The sequence below is a fragment of the Alternaria burnsii genome (genome assembly GCF_013036055.1).
Source record: "Alternaria burnsii strain CBS107.38 chromosome Unknown 693, whole genome shotgun sequence".
In the NCBI taxonomy this organism is placed as follows: Eukaryota; Fungi; Ascomycota; class Dothideomycetes; order Pleosporales; family Pleosporaceae; genus Alternaria; species Alternaria burnsii.
Window position 1 is genome coordinate 1,126,903 of NW_024066117.1, and position 17,835 is coordinate 1,144,737.

The 17,835-nt window shown below is 52.2% G+C and overlaps 7 protein-coding genes across 7 annotated transcripts; 3 read left to right on the plus strand and 4 right to left on the minus strand.

Annotated features, from left to right (window-relative positions):
• Positions 1–138: 138 nt before the first annotated feature.
• GT037_008026 (uncharacterized protein) lies at positions 139–1,422 on the minus strand (the record flags this gene model as incomplete). Its single annotated transcript, XM_038933073.1, has 1 exon — positions 139–1,422. One exon carries the CDS (start codon positions 1,420–1,422, stop codon positions 139–141), a length of 1,284 nt encoding a protein of 427 aa, XP_038784574.1.
• A 537-nt stretch (positions 1,423–1,959) lies between these two features.
• Positions 1,960–3,010, plus strand: GT037_008027 (manganese and iron superoxide dismutase; the record flags this gene model as incomplete). The annotated part of the gene is made up of 3 exons (XM_038933074.1): positions 1,960–2,088; positions 2,140–2,308; positions 2,367–3,010. 3 exons carry the CDS (start codon positions 1,960–1,962, stop codon positions 3,008–3,010), a joined length of 942 nt encoding a protein of 313 aa, XP_038784575.1.
• A 968-nt stretch (positions 3,011–3,978) lies between these two features.
• Positions 3,979–6,671, plus strand: GT037_008028 (uncharacterized protein; the record flags this gene model as incomplete). The annotated part of the gene is made up of 3 exons (XM_038933075.1): positions 3,979–4,314; positions 4,513–4,862; positions 4,910–6,671. Coding segments are annotated over 3 exons (2,448 nt in total), but the record flags the coding sequence as incomplete, so codon positions are not given.
• Positions 6,672–7,063: 392 nt separating this feature from the next.
• Positions 7,064–7,579, minus strand: GT037_008029 (uncharacterized protein; the record flags this gene model as incomplete). The annotated part of the gene is made up of 1 exon (XM_038933076.1): positions 7,064–7,579. One exon carries the CDS (start codon positions 7,577–7,579, stop codon positions 7,064–7,066), a length of 516 nt encoding a protein of 171 aa, XP_038784577.1.
• A 2,295-nt stretch (positions 7,580–9,874) lies between these two features.
• On the minus strand, positions 9,875–12,006 carry GT037_008030 (dead-domain-containing protein; the record flags this gene model as incomplete). The annotated part of the gene is made up of 3 exons (XM_038933077.1): positions 9,875–10,353; positions 10,407–11,752; positions 11,804–12,006. 3 exons carry the CDS (start codon positions 12,004–12,006, stop codon positions 9,875–9,877), a joined length of 2,028 nt encoding a protein of 675 aa, XP_038784578.1.
• A 959-nt stretch (positions 12,007–12,965) lies between these two features.
• GT037_008031 (peptidyl-prolyl cis-trans isomerase b) lies at positions 12,966–14,230 on the minus strand (the record flags this gene model as incomplete). Its single annotated transcript, XM_038933078.1, has 7 exons — positions 12,966–13,255; positions 13,353–13,548; positions 13,611–13,717; positions 13,768–13,779; positions 13,836–13,921; positions 13,975–14,069; positions 14,120–14,230. 7 exons carry the CDS (start codon positions 14,228–14,230, stop codon positions 12,966–12,968), a joined length of 897 nt encoding a protein of 298 aa, XP_038784579.1.
• A 250-nt stretch (positions 14,231–14,480) lies between these two features.
• Positions 14,481–14,973, plus strand: GT037_008032 (30s ribosomal protein s13; the record flags this gene model as incomplete). The annotated part of the gene is made up of 3 exons (XM_038933079.1): positions 14,481–14,483; positions 14,538–14,849; positions 14,911–14,973. The coding sequence occupies 3 exons, from the start codon at positions 14,481–14,483 to the stop codon at positions 14,971–14,973; spliced, it is 378 nt and encodes a 125-aa protein (XP_038784580.1).
• Positions 14,974–17,835: the final 2,862 nt, after the last annotated feature.

Consider the following 17,835-nt stretch of genomic DNA (forward strand, 5'->3'; position numbering starts at 1 on the left):
ACAGTGAGGTTGCCAGCCTACCATAACGAAATAAATACTCAAACGCCTCCTCTAGCAAAAGAGGCATCAAAGAGTGTAGAATATATGTACGAAGAGAAGAGAAAATCATGGAATAAACATGAAGCAAAGCGTCGCAGTCTAAGCCCGAGGCGTCCTCCACGCCTTGACCTCCTGCTGCGCGCTCTCGTCAAACCCCGCCCTCTCCATGAGTTTAGTAAATGTTGTGTTGGCAGAGTCGGTTGTGTAGCGATTATCGCGCCGCATACCCGGTGCCTGTGGTGGAGCTAAGAAACTCGGTGCAGGCATCAAGACATCGATAGTTTCTGAGCTGCCGCTCCTTGCCACATTGGGACGGTGTTGTCCTGGCTGTAGTGTGTTAAATGTCTGGGTACTCGTACGGAGAGAACTCGTGCGCCGACTAGCAGAGTGAATGCGTTTCGGTTTTGGGGGCGGAGTTTGGTAAGGATCGGTATATGGATTTCCTGCACGGACGGGGGGAGCGGGATTTGATGGGAGACCACCGGTAAACCCAAAATTTAGTTTGGGAGTGCGGTCCCACATGCTTTTTATCCTGGGTGTGAAGCCGTGGATAGGCGGGTTGGCGTTTGTTTCCTTCATGCCTTGGACGATTCGGTCTGTTGAATTGGGGCTTGAGTGGGCGGAGTGGCTGCCCCGACGCATGAAGTCTGTCCGTGCAGCGTGTTGAGGGTCGTAGATGGGGTCGCTAATTTGACGAGCTACATGGCCAAAGTCGCCAGAGTAGCGCTCCTTAGACTGGGATTCACGTCTTTTCTTGATGATCCAGATCAGGGCCAAGGTGCTGAGGGCGCCGATGACTATGCCAGGGAAGAAACCGGCTGCAAAGGATTTTCCGTCGAAGCCCTGCTTTGTTTGAATGGGTGCGGTTGCTGGGCAATTGGAAGTCTGTGACGCGGAGGCGGGGCTAGTGGAGGAAGGCGTTGCGTTTGCAGATGATGTTGGAGATGGGGTCGGCGATGGGGAGGTGTCTTTGGCGCACATGGTGCCCTGACATGTGTAGCCTAATGAACAGCATTTGTCACCACATTTAGGTAAGTCGATACCGTCAGTCTCGGAGAGATGCATCTGGTTGTCTGGGTGCAGGGTAGCGTTCAGCTGCGTGGTGTCGCAAGTGGTTGGCTGAATGTAGGCGCAGTCTGAACCGGATGGGCAGCAGATGACTGATTGTATGTCTCCACCGTTGAGAGCCATGCATGTTGAGTCCTTGGGACAGCAAAAGGAAGACGGGAAGTCTGATCCGCACTGCTGCAGGTCTGCGTTCCCTCCGCATGTTTCTGCTTGACGGAGAAAGAGATGCGATGCATGCGTAGCTGTGATGAGCGAGGCAAAGAGGCATACGAGGGATATCCTCGAAAGCCTGGGAGGTGATGTAGCTGGAGCCATTGTCTTGGAGATGGAAGTGTGGTGACAGTATTATGGTCAAGAGGTCGGACCGGCGAACCTCAAAGAAGTGACTTGAGTGTGTGAAACAGTGGGATACGGAAGCAATGCGAAAGCGATATGGAAGCGATATGAAAAGAGACGTACGAAACAATGGAATGAGCAGACAAAGACAGGCCCTACCTTTGGGATATTTACTGCGAAAAATCTAGAGGCGAGTGACGTTCCTCACCGCGAGATGGGAAAATCGGGCTCTGTCGTGTCCACCCATCTCGTCGGCTAAGTTCCGAGAATAGAGCTCTGTTTCGCGCCGAGTGGACAATGGGCATTGTATGGCGGGTGTAGGGTTTAGCTAGCACGGTCGCAGTGGCAGGTGACTCTGGTGTTTGTGTGGCTATGCATGGACGGGGAGTCGAGTGGATGAAACGTGTGATGCGGGCGCTTGGAGGGTGCGAGGTTTTGCCCACCAGGGCTGCCGTGGTGAGGACGCGTCGTGATTGGATGGGGGTTTTAGCGCGATGATTCGAGCCCGGGAAAAAGATGAGCTTGGAGAAACGACTTGCCGACGACAATTCGATCGCTTGCCCGACAATCACCACACATATGATGATTACACGGTGTCTGGCCCGCCGGCCGGGTGCATTCCAGTCTGCGGCCGGGGCTTGGAGGGTACGCTGGGCTGTCAAGCATATACGTCGTGGGTGAACTGACGTGGGATAGAGAATACCATCGCCCGCCGCCCGCAACATCTACACGGTGCCCCCACTGGACAACCATGCCGTGATCGAGCAGAATGGCGTCCCCGGGCTGCTCTCGCCAAAGGGCTTCAACACAGCATACACCGAATACCAAGGCCACATTGTTGACGAGTTGAATGCGTCGACAGCGGGTACGATGGATGCAATTCAAGATCAAGACTGTGCCAGAGGCTAATGTCGCTCTTGCAGGTACACAATTCGAGAACCAGGAAGCCAAGGCCCTCGTTGTAGACTTTGCCCGCGATCCCATGAAAGCCTACGCCTTCAACATTGCCAGCATGGCCTTCAACAACCATTTCTTCTTCCGCGGCATCAACGCCAATCCCGACGTACAGTCGCGGCCGTCGACCGACCTCACCAAGCTCATCAGCCGCGACTTCTCGTCCATGGAAACATTGCGCGAAACATTCCTCGCCACGGCCGAGGCCATGTTTGGCCCCGGCTTTGTCTGGCTCGTGCAGACCAATGACACCAGCTTCGGCAGCCTGCGCATCTTGCCCACATATCTCGCCGGATCGCCGCTGTCGGGCGCTCACCACAGGCGGCAATCGCACGATCTCAACACACACAACGTCGATTCATATCAGGGAATGAACAAGGTCGGGTCGTTTGGTGCGGCGTCGCAGCAGCAGGATTCGAGGGCCAAGAAGCCGTTGGGCGGCATCGATGTGGTACCACTGCTGTGCGTAAACACATGGGAGCATGTCTGGTTGCAGGATTACGGTGTCCGGGGCAAGAGGGCATTCCTCGAGAAGTGGTGGGACAGGATTGACTGGGACTTCGTGGGGCAGAACGCAACACTGTCGCCCAACCAGAACCGATCCTTCTACTAGGATAGGGATGGGGGGCTGTATATTGCATGTAGACATATGTGTATAAGACATCTGAAACGACATGAATGCATCTTTGCATGGTCCGTCTTGGGCATGTACTCTACAGGCATCTAGTGGCACACACCCAAATGTCATGACTGCTCGTCGCTGCATTCGCCGGAGCCGTCAAGACTGCATGCGTCCTGTCTGTATGGGTCGTTGTTGCCCAAAGCTGCCGGTGAACTTGCTTGGCGAACGTATTTCAACACTCGCAGTCCCTCAGACATTGCTGCAGCTGCAAAGAATCCCGAATCATGCACATGCCTTGCTTCCCCGCGTCGCGAATCCTACCAAATACAGCGCGCACATCTACTGACCTGTAGCACATCACCATCAGAAGCCCAAGCCTGGTCTGATCAACAGCCAAGTTCTCACCGGATCCTCCATCTCACGCCACCATATACCGGCCTCTCAAGGCGGATTCAAAGCATAGATTCGCGACGCGCTTGTCTTCTCTTCTCAGCTTGAGCCTCAAAAGTTATCAGGTGGCCAACCCCATCCCGTAAAGCCGGCGTCATCCTGTGCCACACCATTGGCGCGCCTCTAGTCAACCGTTGACGCGCAACGCTCGAAGATTCTGCCCGCGGATGCTTCGGGATGAGAATTTGGACAGATGCATTGGAACAGAGGGCTTCAGCAAGTCCTCGGGTTTCAGATGCGGGCGGAAATCCTTTGAGGCTTCCTGTGCAGACATAGCCGTCTGTTAGAAACACTGAAGAGAGTGCACAGCCTTCGCCTTGCAGCTTACGATGCACCGGTCTTCGTGGAGCCTTGTGGCCGCTCCTGCATGAGTTGAATGGTTCGCGTGCTTGCCTGCCTTCAGCCGTGGTCTTGGCCAATCACCGAGCCGTGATCTCCGCCCGATTTAGTCGTCGGTCAATGAGAGCCCTGCATTAATTCCTACACTATGACCTCACACAACTCTAGGGTTAGTTAGTTTGGAACACATATCGAAGGATTTCGACTCTGTTCGGTTCGGGTGCTTCTTCCCCAAGACTCTATTTCTCCACACCGCTCGTTTCGCCACTTTTCTTCCATCTAGGAATCGAATCCTCAAGGAGAAAGAGATGGCGGTCTTAGCAGATATTCTACCGGTGGTTTCGAGAAGCTCAGCTCTCGCGCTGAAACTCTACGGTATTGCTGCTGAGTCACCTGGGTCAACGAAAGATTTAGTTGGCGTTGCGAATAGCATAAATGGATTTGCTGCAATACTGAAGCAGTTGGGGACCATTATCAAAGAAGATGATCGTCTACCATCACCTGAGGTACGTAAAGACGATCGCCGTGGATTTATGAACGACACAACGATGGGGGGTCGTGAATGAAGTTCATGAGATGAAGATTTTGAGGTCACTGCGAATTCGTTTTTTGCGATTGAGGCACTTGAGACGCAAGAGATCCAAAACATATGTCATTACATTACTTGACAAAGCTCTGTCGTTCCTCGCTGATTATAGACATAGGCTATCGATACTCTGGACGACGTCATCGATCAAGCCCAAATATTACTTACCAGCTTTGAATCGACTTCATCAATCGAGGATGAGAAGCATCGCGATCAAAGAGACATTTCCCGCTCTACTCAAAAAATTCGGTCTCAGTTAGATCCTTCAACCAAGGCTAGCTTGGACTATCTCACTGCTCACCTGGAAGCCCTGAGCATGACGCTCTCTGTCCTGCTCCAGACGCTCTACGCAGCGCAGACTATAATGTGGTCAAAGTTAGTTCTGTCCCCTACAAGGCATCTAGCCTTCATCAGACTGCTACGAATGGCTCAGATTCCTTCCATGGAGTACGCTGACAGCGCCATAGAGTACGTCCTACGGTATCTCCACAACAAGCCGCCAAACTTGTTGATAGTGAAAGGATCCAACTGGAAACGTTGATTGTTCAACAACAGTTGTCAATTTTATCAGCCTCGAACCTCTACGAAAATTTGTCTCAATCTGATGCGCGTCTGTTGTTGATGGAAGGAGACAGTTCTCAGAGTTTGATCGTCACTGGGCGGGGCAAAACCCCTAGGTCATCTACCCTACGTTCGTATCAGGATGAAGATTTGACAAGTCTCGACACATCAATATATACTGAAGCGAACGGATTACCAGCAGTTCTGACTGCATCGTCTTCACGTGTCGAACGCTTGTTGCAGCGATGGACAAGCCTCCCTCTCTTTGAACGCCGCTTACAAGACGAAGAGCGCGAAAGGCAGAGGCAAAGATGGGAAACTCAACAAGCCACTGTGGAATCTGATAGCGAAGAGGAAAGTCGCACGTCAAAGCTGTCAGGCGACGGTGCTCGCCGAACGCATAGGTCAGGAAGCATACAGCCACTATTTACTGAGGTCAATGGCACGCCCAGTCCGCCACAGGAGAAGCAGTACGGTCCCACCACGCCGCCAACACCCATCGCTACACCACGTACGTCACGAACAAGTATGCCACCAGCTACCAATGAGCAGTACCCAACTGCATCACCCCGATCGAGTTTGGGAAGTTTGCCGGTCGAGGCAGCCGCCGCGGTAGAAGCCAAAGAGGAAGACAGCGAAGCCGATCTAGAAATTCCGTGGAAGTTGTGTACGCGTAAATACTACTGGCGATTTGTTGATGCTAAAATGGTCAGCTCAAACACTGACCAGGCATACTCTCTGGCGTATTTGGAGCGTAGCAGCTGGACTGAGATTATGGCGAGTTGGGTATGCAAGGAAGCAATCAGAGAGGCGGGTTTCAGATATACATCTTACCAAAAGGAGCGGAAGGACAACAGGAGGATAAGGGGCGAAACATGTTTCTGTATCGAACGGCCACTACAGTTTGAACAGGTCAAGCGTCTTGTCGAACGGACAGTTGACATATACCGAAAGGCAGCAGCACCTACTCCACTTCAGCAGCCACAAGTTAGGAGATCGTCTTTTAATCGTCCCCCACCGCCACATGGTATTCTGAAAGGAGGCGCATTCGATCGAAACCGAACACCAGTGCCTCGGAGCACACACCCCCCGCTTGACCGCTCGAACACCTCAAATCACCTCCCGCCACCACCTGGGCCACCCCCACTAGATCGATCACTCTCAATGCCTGGACCCGGGCTCATTCCACCACCACCACCACCACCCCAGTCAAACCTCAACTCTCGGACTCCAAACCTCCAGATACCAATGTCAAACCAGTACGCCCCTCAGCAACCGCCAGTTCCTCAGTCTTCACGACTGCCTCAATACCCACCACAAACCAACAGCTACCCACCGCAAATGATGAACACAACAGCAACACCTCAATACTTCCCACCACCACCACCGGCCAATGCCCCTTTCACAAACCCACCTTTACCCTCACATTCACAGCCTCAAAACCAGAATTACCCCATACAAGCGTCTCCTCTCCGCCAATCCTACATGCGTCCAAGCAACCGACGGTACGAAGATGACTTCACAACATCCGAGTCTGAACCCGAACGCCCTAGACGACGTAGGTCAAAGTCGAGGAGTAGAATGTATGAGAAAGAGCGGGAAAGGGAGAGAGACAAGTATGGAAAGAAGAGTCATACAGGAAGGAAGGCGGCGGCGGGCGCCCTATTGGGTGTTGGTGGGCTGACGGCGTTGTTGGATGGACTGAGTGGGCTGTAAGATTCACAGACATTTACTATCTTGGCTTTCCTGTCACTTAATGTGCTGATGGGGAGAGGTTGTGCCCTCTCGAGTGGAGTGTGTAGTATCTAGCGTATACGTAACTTGTACAATGAGTCATGAAATAATGATTACGATGTATCTTTTACTGTTGCACTTTTCTGGTCATGCTCGATTAGACAGTCAAGGGATGATCGCGGGATTGGAAGAGGGAGCCTAATTGGAGGCAGACATGGATTATAGCAACAAAGTAGGAACCTCGATAACGACCTAATCGTGAGGCGCTTGAAACAGGAACACACACAAAAAAGAACCCTAGGACGATAAGAAGAAGAACAACAATGCCAGCATCCATCTCTTCCCGCTACTCAGCCCTTACGTTTTCTTCACCCTCAATTCGCGTCTCTGGGTGAGCCAAGGGGGACAAACTCCAAAAACTCCATATACGGCACGAAGCAATCCAAATGATTCGGTATTACTCTCTCACTCTTACGGCGGACACGCTGGCCTGTCGTATCCGAATTCCATTTCTTCTTTCTCCTTTCCAAGTGGCTAGGTACGTAAGAAAGAGTGTCCTGAGTAGGTGCTATTTCGAAGTGTTGGGAAGTCGTAATCGAATTGGTGGGAGGCGTTGGGGGCTCGAATATAGTTGTCGTTGCTACTGAGCAGACCATGATAGGCGAAGTAGAAGTTTCGTTGTTGAGGGTTCCTTCCGACGTGATCGGATCAGGCAGAGTGCTTGGATCAGCGAGTCCATCTGTATGTGGTCGTATTTTAGTCGTGTCGTCCATATTCTCTAATCCAGCATCTGCCTCGGATCCGGCCAGCTGCCCGTCGACGCCTTCCACGATCATCGGAGGTTCAACCACTGCACATGTTACACCTTCAGCTTGCGCTCTCGAGGACATGACCATCTCCTCGCCCAGACCCCCGGTCGGTTGCTGTACAATCACACTCTCAGCACCAGCCCCAGCGCCATCGCCACCCCAAAACCCTGTTCTGCGCCCTTCAAGCAGAAGCTTCGATTCCTTCTCATTTTGAATTAATGAGCAGCAAGGGCACAACCAGGTCTTTGCACAATCTGCAGCACAGGTCCCGCCTAGATCGCCTATTCTGCGAATGCGAAATGTTTGCCATGCGTTTGGGATACAGACGAGGAATTGGTGGGCGAGCGGGGTGCAGCAGAAGACCGAGTAGCCGTAGGCTATGCACTGTTTGTGTTTTGTTCTATTAGTCAGAGAATGGAGAGTGAAGTGGATTGAGCTGGATTGTTGTATAGAAGGTAGGCGTAGAAAAGAGAGAATACTTACCGGTACATTGACAATCTCATACCCGCTCATATCGCCATTGTAATGAAGACGATGCCATGTCTTTCCACAGGTAACGCAAGGACAGAAGAAAGTGACAAGACCTACCATACTCATTAATCCCATTCTCACTTCGACAAATGAGAAGAACTTACATAGTGGCAGGGGATTCAGGCAATCCTACAAACTGGTATTCCACGGCTTGGTACGATTTATGTCTGCTTCAAACTCTTCCCTTGCTTCTGCAGTCCAGTCTATGAACTGTGCGCGGCAATGTTTTCCCCATTTCACGAGATTGTCGCGTGTCTTTTGGAGTAATGGGTGGCCTGCCAGGCGGTCGGGCATTGTAGTGTGACAAGATAGCTTTTCTGGCGAGGAGATAGCTTCAGCCACACGTTTCGGGTCTGCGGAACAAGATGTATGCGGTGCTAATTATACTGATATCCAATGAGTACGTGTACGAGGAATAGAGTGGTTGGCGGGTGGTGTGGGCGAGACGATGTTGATGACCAAAGAGAGCCTGGGATACAAGTAGATGCGTGAGGAAGTGATATTGACGGCATCTGCTTCGTAAGGCAAGAACGAGAGTGCCAGTCGTCTTGCAAGAACGGTAATGACGGGAGAAAGAGCCACCGCCTAGTGAGGCCAGAATCGTCTCTCAGTCCCAAGTTACCAGGTTAGATCCTGAAGCATGTTGTAACACTACGTCAAGGGGAGAAACTAAACATCTTATTAGAGCAGAGTACTTCTTTTTACTACAATAAATTATATTATAGCTTATAGATATCTATAGAGAATCTAGAATTCTATAATGCTATCAGTCTACATAATCTCTATTGTTAGGAGCTAATGTAAGCTGTAAGGTATAGCTTGGTACCTTCACCTGTTCGGTTTTTCTCGTGTATAGGGTGCAATGTCTTGGGTGATGAACGAAAGTTGAGACAAATGGCTGAAGATGACTAGGCCACATCATGTGGATCGCATGATACTCGCCGGCCTAGAGCTACCATCTTCAACATCACAGCAAATAAAGGATAGAGTTGCAAGTATGAAATCGCATGCATTGTACAGGCTACGCATGTCGGCAGCCCGCACTAGTCTATGTAACTAATCATCTGCTGGAAACTATACTTTTATCAGATTCCTTCCACCCAAGTCACTGGGTCAGGTCCGCACATGTGCCTGCAAACCAGAAAGAGCTTTTAAATCCCACCGCCGAGCTGGCCTTGGAAAGACAGCCACCATGATGGTTACCACAAAGAACCGGGGTATCTTCCTTCGTACAAGGGTTGGGTCGTGGATAGACCTTCATGAACGCCATCTATGCAGGAAACTTTTCCGTCGTCCAAAACAAGGTCATGCTGCTACTCTCCGCGTGTGGAGAGACTGAGTGACGCAAGGACGACGAGAAAGGCGTTGTCGCCGAGGGGTATGACCGGGAAAAAGGAATCGCTTTTGTCGTAAGATAAGGAAATGCTCAGAGGTCATCCGCGTGTGGACGACTCGGAAAGCGAGAATCTATGGCTCCCCAAGCAGCATGCTTGCAGAAGAGCGAAGTCGTGAAATGTTCGTAATGCATGCCTTTCCGGGAAAGACGAGGGTCCTGCCATCTATGTTCGAGCTCGACAAATGTGCGTCGAAGGGTATCGTATGCGAGAAGAGCTCGAAAAACAGGCAGATCCGCAAAAAAACAATCGCTGTCTATATGCTGGTTGGGGTATGAGATTCCTGATTTCCGCATCGATCCGCGGTAACCGGGAAGGAGTCGCAGAAAACATTCGAGAGTAAAGAAAATCGAAAGCAAGCCATCGGTAGCAGCGACACGAAGGCCCAGGGTATCATAGAGAAGAAAATGTGTCCCGGGCTGGCTACATCGTGAAGCGGTGCGATGCACGTTTACCACCAGGAGTTGCCACCAGGGCCGGATGGGTTGCCGTAGCCTCCACCAAAGCCACCACCACCGCCAGAGTAGCCACCAGGAGCTGGAGGAGCGTAGCCGCCGCCGGGAGCGCCGCCATAACCACCTCCGTAGCCGCCTTGAGGAGCACCACCCCACTGACCGCCACCACCGAAACCACCACCGCCGCCCATACGACGAACGTCACGGGTAGCAGCGTTGCCACGGCCACGGCCGCCTCCGCGTCCACCACGGCCTCCACCGAAGCCGGAGCCTTCGCGGGCAATGGACTCGAGGAATCCAGGGACCTCCTGGTTGGCCTCCTTCAACAGGTCAAGGAGATCGCGTACGACTCCGCGGTTGCCGCGGTTGAAGAAAGCAGTGGCAATACCAGTGTTTCCAGCACGTCCAGTACGACCGATACGGTGAACGTAATCGTCAATATCGGTGGGCAGGTCATAGTTGACGACGTGGGTAACTATAGAGAAATTAGTATCTGTTCCACATGCATTTCGTACGGGGTCCACAAACCGTTGGGGATATCGAGACCTCGAGCAGCTACAGCAGTAGCGACAAGGATGGGACAACGTCCGTTTCGGAACATCTCCAGAGCCTTCTCACGCTCGCGCTGAGTACGGTCACCGTGAATGGAGGTGGCAGGGAAACCTTGATTGATAAGGAAGTCCGACAAGGAATCGGCCATACGCTTGGTCTCAACGAAGATCAAGGTAAGACCAGCACCATGAGTGTGAAGGATATCCAGGAGGACAGAACGCTTATCAACGTCCTCGACGTACTCAATCTTCTGGGTAATGTTCTCAGAAGTAGAACCGACACGACCGACCGAAAGGAAGATGTAGTCCTTCAAGAAGTCGCGGGCAAGCATCTGAATGTCGCGAGGGAAAGTGGCCGAGAACATGAGTGTCTGGCGGGCAGCGGTAGGAGGCATGTCCTCGCCCTCAACAATGCGGCGAATTTGAGGCTCGAAACCCATGTCCAACATGCGGTCAGCCTCGTCGAGAACCAGGTACTTGATGCTAGCGAGGGAGATACGGCCGCGCTCGATCAAGTCGACCAGACGACCAGGAGTAGCGACGAGAAGATCGCAGCCGCGCTCGATCTGGCGAAGCTGGGAACCGATGTCGGCACCACCGTAAACGACACAAGGGCGGACCCACGAGCGGTAGGCGAACTTGCGGGCCTCGTCGAAAATTTGGGAAACCAACTCACGGGTAGGAGCAAGGACAAGCGAGGTGGGGTAAGCCTTGCGTTGACGTCCATAGCCACCCTGAGCCGTTGCGGGAGGAGGAGAAGGGCCGTTCTTGAAAGCCTGGGCAAGAATGGGGAAGAGGAAACCACCAGTCTTTCCGGAACCGGTCTGGGCACAAGCCATGAGATCACGGCCACCCATGACGATAGGGATGGAGTACTTCTGGACTGGTGTGGGGACCTTGTATCCGGAGAGCTCGATGTTGCTTAGCAGGTGGTCGTCGAGAGGCGGGTTTGTGAAACGTGTGACGGGTTCGGGAACACCCTGACCAGAGGCCTCAACGGGGATGTCATCGTACTTCTCGAAGTTGATACCGGTGTGCTGCTTGGAGGGGTCGTTGGGCATGCCGAAGAGGTCGCGCTCAAGACGCTGGTTGGGAGGGCCAGGGACGTGCTTGCCGTCCTTCCAGGCACCGTCACCAGATCCGCGAGCACCTCCAGAGCCGCCACCACCAGGCTTACCGTAAGCGTTGGGGTCAAAGTTGCCGCGAGGGGCACCGCCCCATCCACCACCTGGGGGACCATCGCGACCGCGGGGAGTGAAGTTGGGTGCGTTGGCCCAGCCACCGGCACCACCGCCGCCGTTCATCTGAGAGGGAGGACCCTGACTGTCACCCGTTAGCATACCTTCCTGTTTTGTGTCTTGGGTATTGACTAACCCTCCTGGTCCCCAAGCGCTGCCACCGAGACCGCCGCCGCCGTTCATCATCGGGGGCGGGCCGTCCATGGGTGCAGGGCCGCCCTGGGGACGGCCGCGAAGGTGGGGAGGGATGTAGGCAGAACGCTCGCCATTGAAGCCGTTCTGGTTGTTGTGCTGGGACTCATTTATGTTGAGACGACCCATGTCGAGTTGGTCAGCCATGATGGGCGTGGTTGGGTCGAGTAGGCTGAAGGTGTGGTTGTGTGTATAAGACGAGGGCAATATGCAAGTCGCAAATTACTGTTTTACTGGCTTCGGCTGGCTCGGCGGTGAGCGACAGACGAAAGAAAGCAGGTCTAAGTGACGAAACTCGTAACTCGCAGGCGGGTGCCTGAGACTCGTTCTGTCAGGAAAGAAGGGAACGCCTCTGTCCTGGAAAACGAGAAGTAAAGAAGTGAAGACCAAAAGAAAGGACTTCACAGAAAATGTGCTTGTAGGGTTGTGTAATACACACAGAATAGTTTTGAGGGTGGGTGGTTAGGGAAGAGGGAGAACGCAGCAGGTAAGTTAAAAAAGCGTGTCGGAGAACCCTTCCCGCACTAGACCCTGTGTGGCGCTAGCGCTCCCTCTCAGAGTTCTCAAGCTGTGGCGAGTGGGGAGCGGTGAACGTCACATATGGATCCTGTCGTGTGCTGCAGCCGGCTTGCTTTTCATGCGACATGCACTGTGACATGGCCTCGGTGGATGTAGTGGCGGCTTTGCCTGGCTCTTGTGCAGGTTCCAGGCCAGTTTGTGCAACAGTGCCATGCGTCCTGATAACCCAACAGAATACTTTCGTTTTTACTAGCCACCATGTGCCTGGACCGTAATACATCATTGTCCGTGGGTAATGCAGGGACTATAAGTACTCCGTATCCTCCCTCTTCACCCTAGCTAGCGCCTTGACGTATTGGAGCGTTGGCACTAGGAGGAAAGAGTCTGTGTTTGCACTAACACGCTTTGTTAACATACCCTGGAAGCATTCGCAGTCTCGCACTTTTACAGGCCAGCAAGACAGGGGTTGATGCGTGCCTCTAGTCGTGGTAGTATGGTGCAATGACTTCATTCATCCTTTATCCTTATGTTCATCACGTAGCGCAATCACAGTATACTAAATGAACGTTTCCGCATTTCATCGTTATCTAGGCCATGCTCTTCTCCTTGAGCCCACCCACAATGTTACTTTGCCCACCATTTCGCGACTTCAAGAAAAGCACACAGACTGCGACGATAGCCCCGATAAAGAAAAACTTCTGGCCCATTGACAGTCCATCAGCGGAACCAGTGGCAACGGCCATACCAGGGAGCTTGGACTTGGCGGCAGAGGCCTGGGTGACCTCAGCAATGTTGACGATATCCTCCTTGGATGGTGTTGCCGCAGTGATATCGAGTTCGTCGCCAGGAATGGCAGGTTCAGCAGCTCCGTATAGATCTTGAAGAAAGGGCACAACTATCAGCAGCTCTCCAACCTGAGGGGTCGACCCAATAGCAAAGAATGCGTACTGATGTCTAGAGTTCCGCGTGAATACCTTCCTCTGGCACCTCGAGCTCTCCGCTCTTGGCGATCTTGACGGTCTGGGCTGGCTTGTCTCCAGGTCCCTTCTTCACGTTCTCAATCTTCTCCACAACATCGTAGCCCTCGAGGACCTCTCCGAAAACGACGTGGCGGCCATCGAGCCAGCTGGTGACGACGGTGGTGATGAAGAACTGAGAGCCGTTGGTGTCCTAGATCATCCATGTACGGTCAGTGCATGTTTCAAGTGCAGTTCATACATTGTATTTCTTACCTTTCCGCTGTTGGCCATGCTGAGAAGACCCTTGCGGGTGTGCTTGAGCTTGAAGTTCTCATCGGGGAACTTAGCCCCATAGATACTCTTTCCACCAGTGCCATCACCTAATCGTTGTCAGTGTGTGGATTGCGGGGCTCGATTTATCTTGACATACCCTTGGTGAAGTCTAAAACAGAGTTAGCATTGCAAATCCCTTGGAAATGTACTAAGAATTGTACTTACCACCACCCTGGATCATGAAGTTGCTGATAACGCGGTGGAAAGTAGAGCCCTCGTAACCGAAGCCCTTCTCGCCGGTAGCCAGAGCGCTATCGCATTTGTTAGATCCCGAAGCTGTACACAAGTTTGTACGAGGTCGTACCGGAAGTTCTCGGCGGTCTTGGGGACAGTCTTGCCGTAAAGGCCCATGGTGATGCGGCCTAGCTCTTCATCGCCATGGGTGATGTCGAAGTACACCTGTGGAAGTTAGCAAGACCGTCCACATGTCAATTGTGAGCTATGCACACCTTGTGGGTGATCTTGGGTCCCTTGGCAGCCTCAGTGCTCTGAGCAAAGAAGACAAAGGTGATCGAGAGAATCAAGAGGAGCGAAATGACGGCTCGTTGGAAAGTAGCCATGATGCCTGATTGTGTTGGGAAACAACCAAGGGAAGTCACAGAGTTAAATAGTTTGGAGAGCCCCCTGCTTGAGTGCAATGGTGGAGAGGTGTTGAAACGTTGCGTTTTACCTAGGTAGAGAGCTGGACTGCCCGCACCGTCGCACTAGCGCTTTTTGGGGTTAGTGAGAAACGGAAGTCTGGAGATTCGAGATCAGACAAGACAATTGACACTCCAACACGCGAACTCGCCGTCGGAACGCTGATCCGCCATGGTACGCTACTAGATCGCCTAACTATTCTCGTGTGCAACTCACTGACGGTTTCAGGTGTTCATCAACGGCTTCAGCTTCACGGAAGCGACGCTCGTCAAGCGGTCCCTCGAATCCTTCTTCGGCATCGGGCCCTCGGTCTCGCAGCGCATCATGGCCAAATTCTACATTCACCCGTGGGCGAAAGTCGGCAGTCTGAAAAATGCGACAGTCATGGACCTGACGGCCGAGCTGGCGAACATGAAGATTGAGAACGATTTGCGGCGGCAGGTACAGGACGATATTCGAAGATTGAGGGATATGGGCACATATCGTGGAAGGAGACATGCTATGGGTTTGCCTGTGAGGGGCCAGAGAACAAGGACACAGGTATGTTCGATACTAGTGGCGAGGCAACAATTGTGGTGGGCATATGGGCTAATGGTCATAGATTGCAACTGCACGACGGTTGAACAAGATGGAACGAGGCGGTACAGGAAGAGTGGGATTGTAAGGTGGAGGGAAGCATACATACGAGTGTATAATATTGTACAGTATGCGGGCATAGAACGGTGTCCACGATACACGTTTGAAGAGAATATACAGCACGTTAACGACTCAACATTACTCTAGTTACCATGGGGTACGTCTTGATCTCCACACAGAGAGCGGGACCATATTTCGACGATAAACAGCTATAAGGTCTGGCCATGGGACATCTCTCGCAGAACTAGGCTGTCGTTCATCGTTCAGAATTTGCAATCTACACAGCCCATTGCCTTGGTTCAAAATTGTTCGAAACATGTTTGGAGTAATGACAGTAGCAAGCAGAAGACTGACAAACATGTTAATCGAAAGTGATGGCCACGAAGGGGCTGGTTTTTGATAGGCTGTACCTACTGTTGAGGATGTACCTACTGTTGAGGATGTACCTTAAGAGCTTGCACAGTTATCTGCCTTGAAGCTCGAACAGTAGAACAAGAGTGTAGAACTCTGGGGTAAGGCCTGTTGTCCTGGAATATCGGCTACTCTTAAGCCACAGTATCCGTTATGATGCTGTCAAGGCCGGTTCGGAACATCAGGACATTGGCAGTCTCATTCATGTCACAACATAAACCCAAGATCAGATGCTTCCTCCTGATCTAGTCTATGGCATCTAACTAGCTATCACGATTTTTGTAACCATGCAGATTGTGAGCTTCCTTGCAGACATAGTGGCCGTGGACCCAGGGCCCAATACTGCGATAACGGCATTGTATGTCTGCTCAACGTATTACCTTGTTTTGCAAGCATGGCGACTCTGCACCGTTGGTGTCGAGATAGCATACCTACCAAAAAGCGAGTAGTTAGTCGAGCCAGCTTCTGTATTCGGAAAGATATACTGCTAATATCTACTCAGAAACTCTAATTCAGCTTATGCACGGTGTACTCTACATCGACCAACCACTTAGTTACCATTTGGTCAGCGTACCTTTTCTGCCCGCACATTGGAATGAATGTCACGAAGACCGGGTTCGTCTTGCCAGACAAAGATTCGTTGCTCAAACAAAGACCGAATCGGATCTCGACACTTTCTTGACGACCTTGAGAGCAGTGTCTGAAAGCGGGCGGACGTGCTTCCGCGCTGGGCGGAAGCCGAAACGTTTTGAGGGAGTTATCATGGACGTTTACCCGCCATGCAAGGGTTAGTCATGCTAGGATACCCAAGCAGCATCTGCTCCATGGCGCAGACAATCTCTAAGTTCCGATAGGCGTTATTGACGTCCAGCTTGGCAATGTCTCTCCATCCGGCCTATTTTCCTCCACGTTTGACGGCGGGAACTGTAGGCCTGGGCGGTAACGAAGCGGTCGGACGGGAGCTTGCAAGCCGAACGGAAGCTCTCACATGCATGCATATGCATTGATACCGCCAAAGGCGATTACTGTTTGTTGCAAAGACAGGATTCATCAACCACTTCTGTGTGTGTGAGCATGGTACAAAAGTCTATGTTTGCCTCTACCCAGAATCGGTGTCAATCTACCTAAGCTTGGATGGTTTGTTTTCCGCAAGGAAGCAAAGTGCGGAAGTACAGCGGTGAAGATCACAATACTTCGGCGTTGCCTTTCGGAACTTTGATATGCGAAGTATAACTAGACATGGGGAGGGCTTGCAGATTGACGCAACTCGCGTGGAAACAGCTGTCCCGGATCATGCTTGCCACCTCTCTGGGATCGCGTCTGCCTCAGGTTGACCCTGCATACGTTGGGGGTGTGAATGCTGTCGAGAGACGAACGGTGCTCGAGGCGCGAAGAAGAGCTGCTCGCGCCGCGCATCTTTAGTCGTACAAATGATGATATTCGTTCCAGATTTCGGTCACACTTCATCTTGACGGCACGTTGCGGGTACTAGTGCAGAAACAGAAAAACAAAAGCCGTTTCTTGGCCTTTTCCACTCGAGTTACCCCTGATACAGTGTCGCAAAGAAGGATTGTTAGTCTAGCCCTTGGCTTAGTCTTGCAGCATAGGTGCAGCTTGTGATCACCATGCGTCGACTGTTAAGGGCTAGTCGTTGAGCTATCAGCGGCTCCCTGCAGCACACTTCGCTTGACGGCGGATGAGTTTCAGATGTAATCGCAGGTCGGTAAGAATCGTACGATTTTGATGAGCGTCTCAAGCGACTGTGTTTGCTGTTGAGATGCTCGAATATCCAGCCGCGGTGCAGTACGGATGACCTGGGCGCTTTTGCTGACCATGGCACACGGACAGCGTTCGTCTTTGGAAGTTTATGACTTGCGGCTGATTCAGCCACGAGGGATTGGGCCAATGGCAGCTGATCGACAGGCCTAATCTCCATTCGGCCTGGAGAATCCTTCTCGCTGCAGCGACCCAGCCCTTGAACTCGAACGCTATCCGTGCGCCAGAGACATGATTACGACCCGTGGACCCAATTGACGGCCAGATGTCTGGCGGAAATGCACCTTCGAGTCTACCATGAATCGCAAATTACTGAGCCGTTGAGCCAATACACCCTCAAGACTCGTATGTCAAATCATCTACTTTCCAGCCAATGGGTGGGTATTTTGCAAAATTCGGCTCGTCAGGCTTCTGTCAGCTTGACTGCGGGCACCAGCGACAGCAGACCACGCGGACATGTCGTTTCTGCATAAGACCGTCAGTGGATGATGGCTCATCGATGATTACGGCTAGCAAGCCACAGGGCTAGACCAATGGGAAGCCCAAAGCACACTTTTGGCGCCTACACCGGCATGTAGTCGACTAGGATGCAAATGGCTTTGGGCATATCTCAAACGTGAGGGGACGCAGCCATCAAGGCCTACGGAGGCGATCATGGAGACAAAGGGCTCCAGGGCTCGCTTCTGCTGCAGGAACCAGGCTT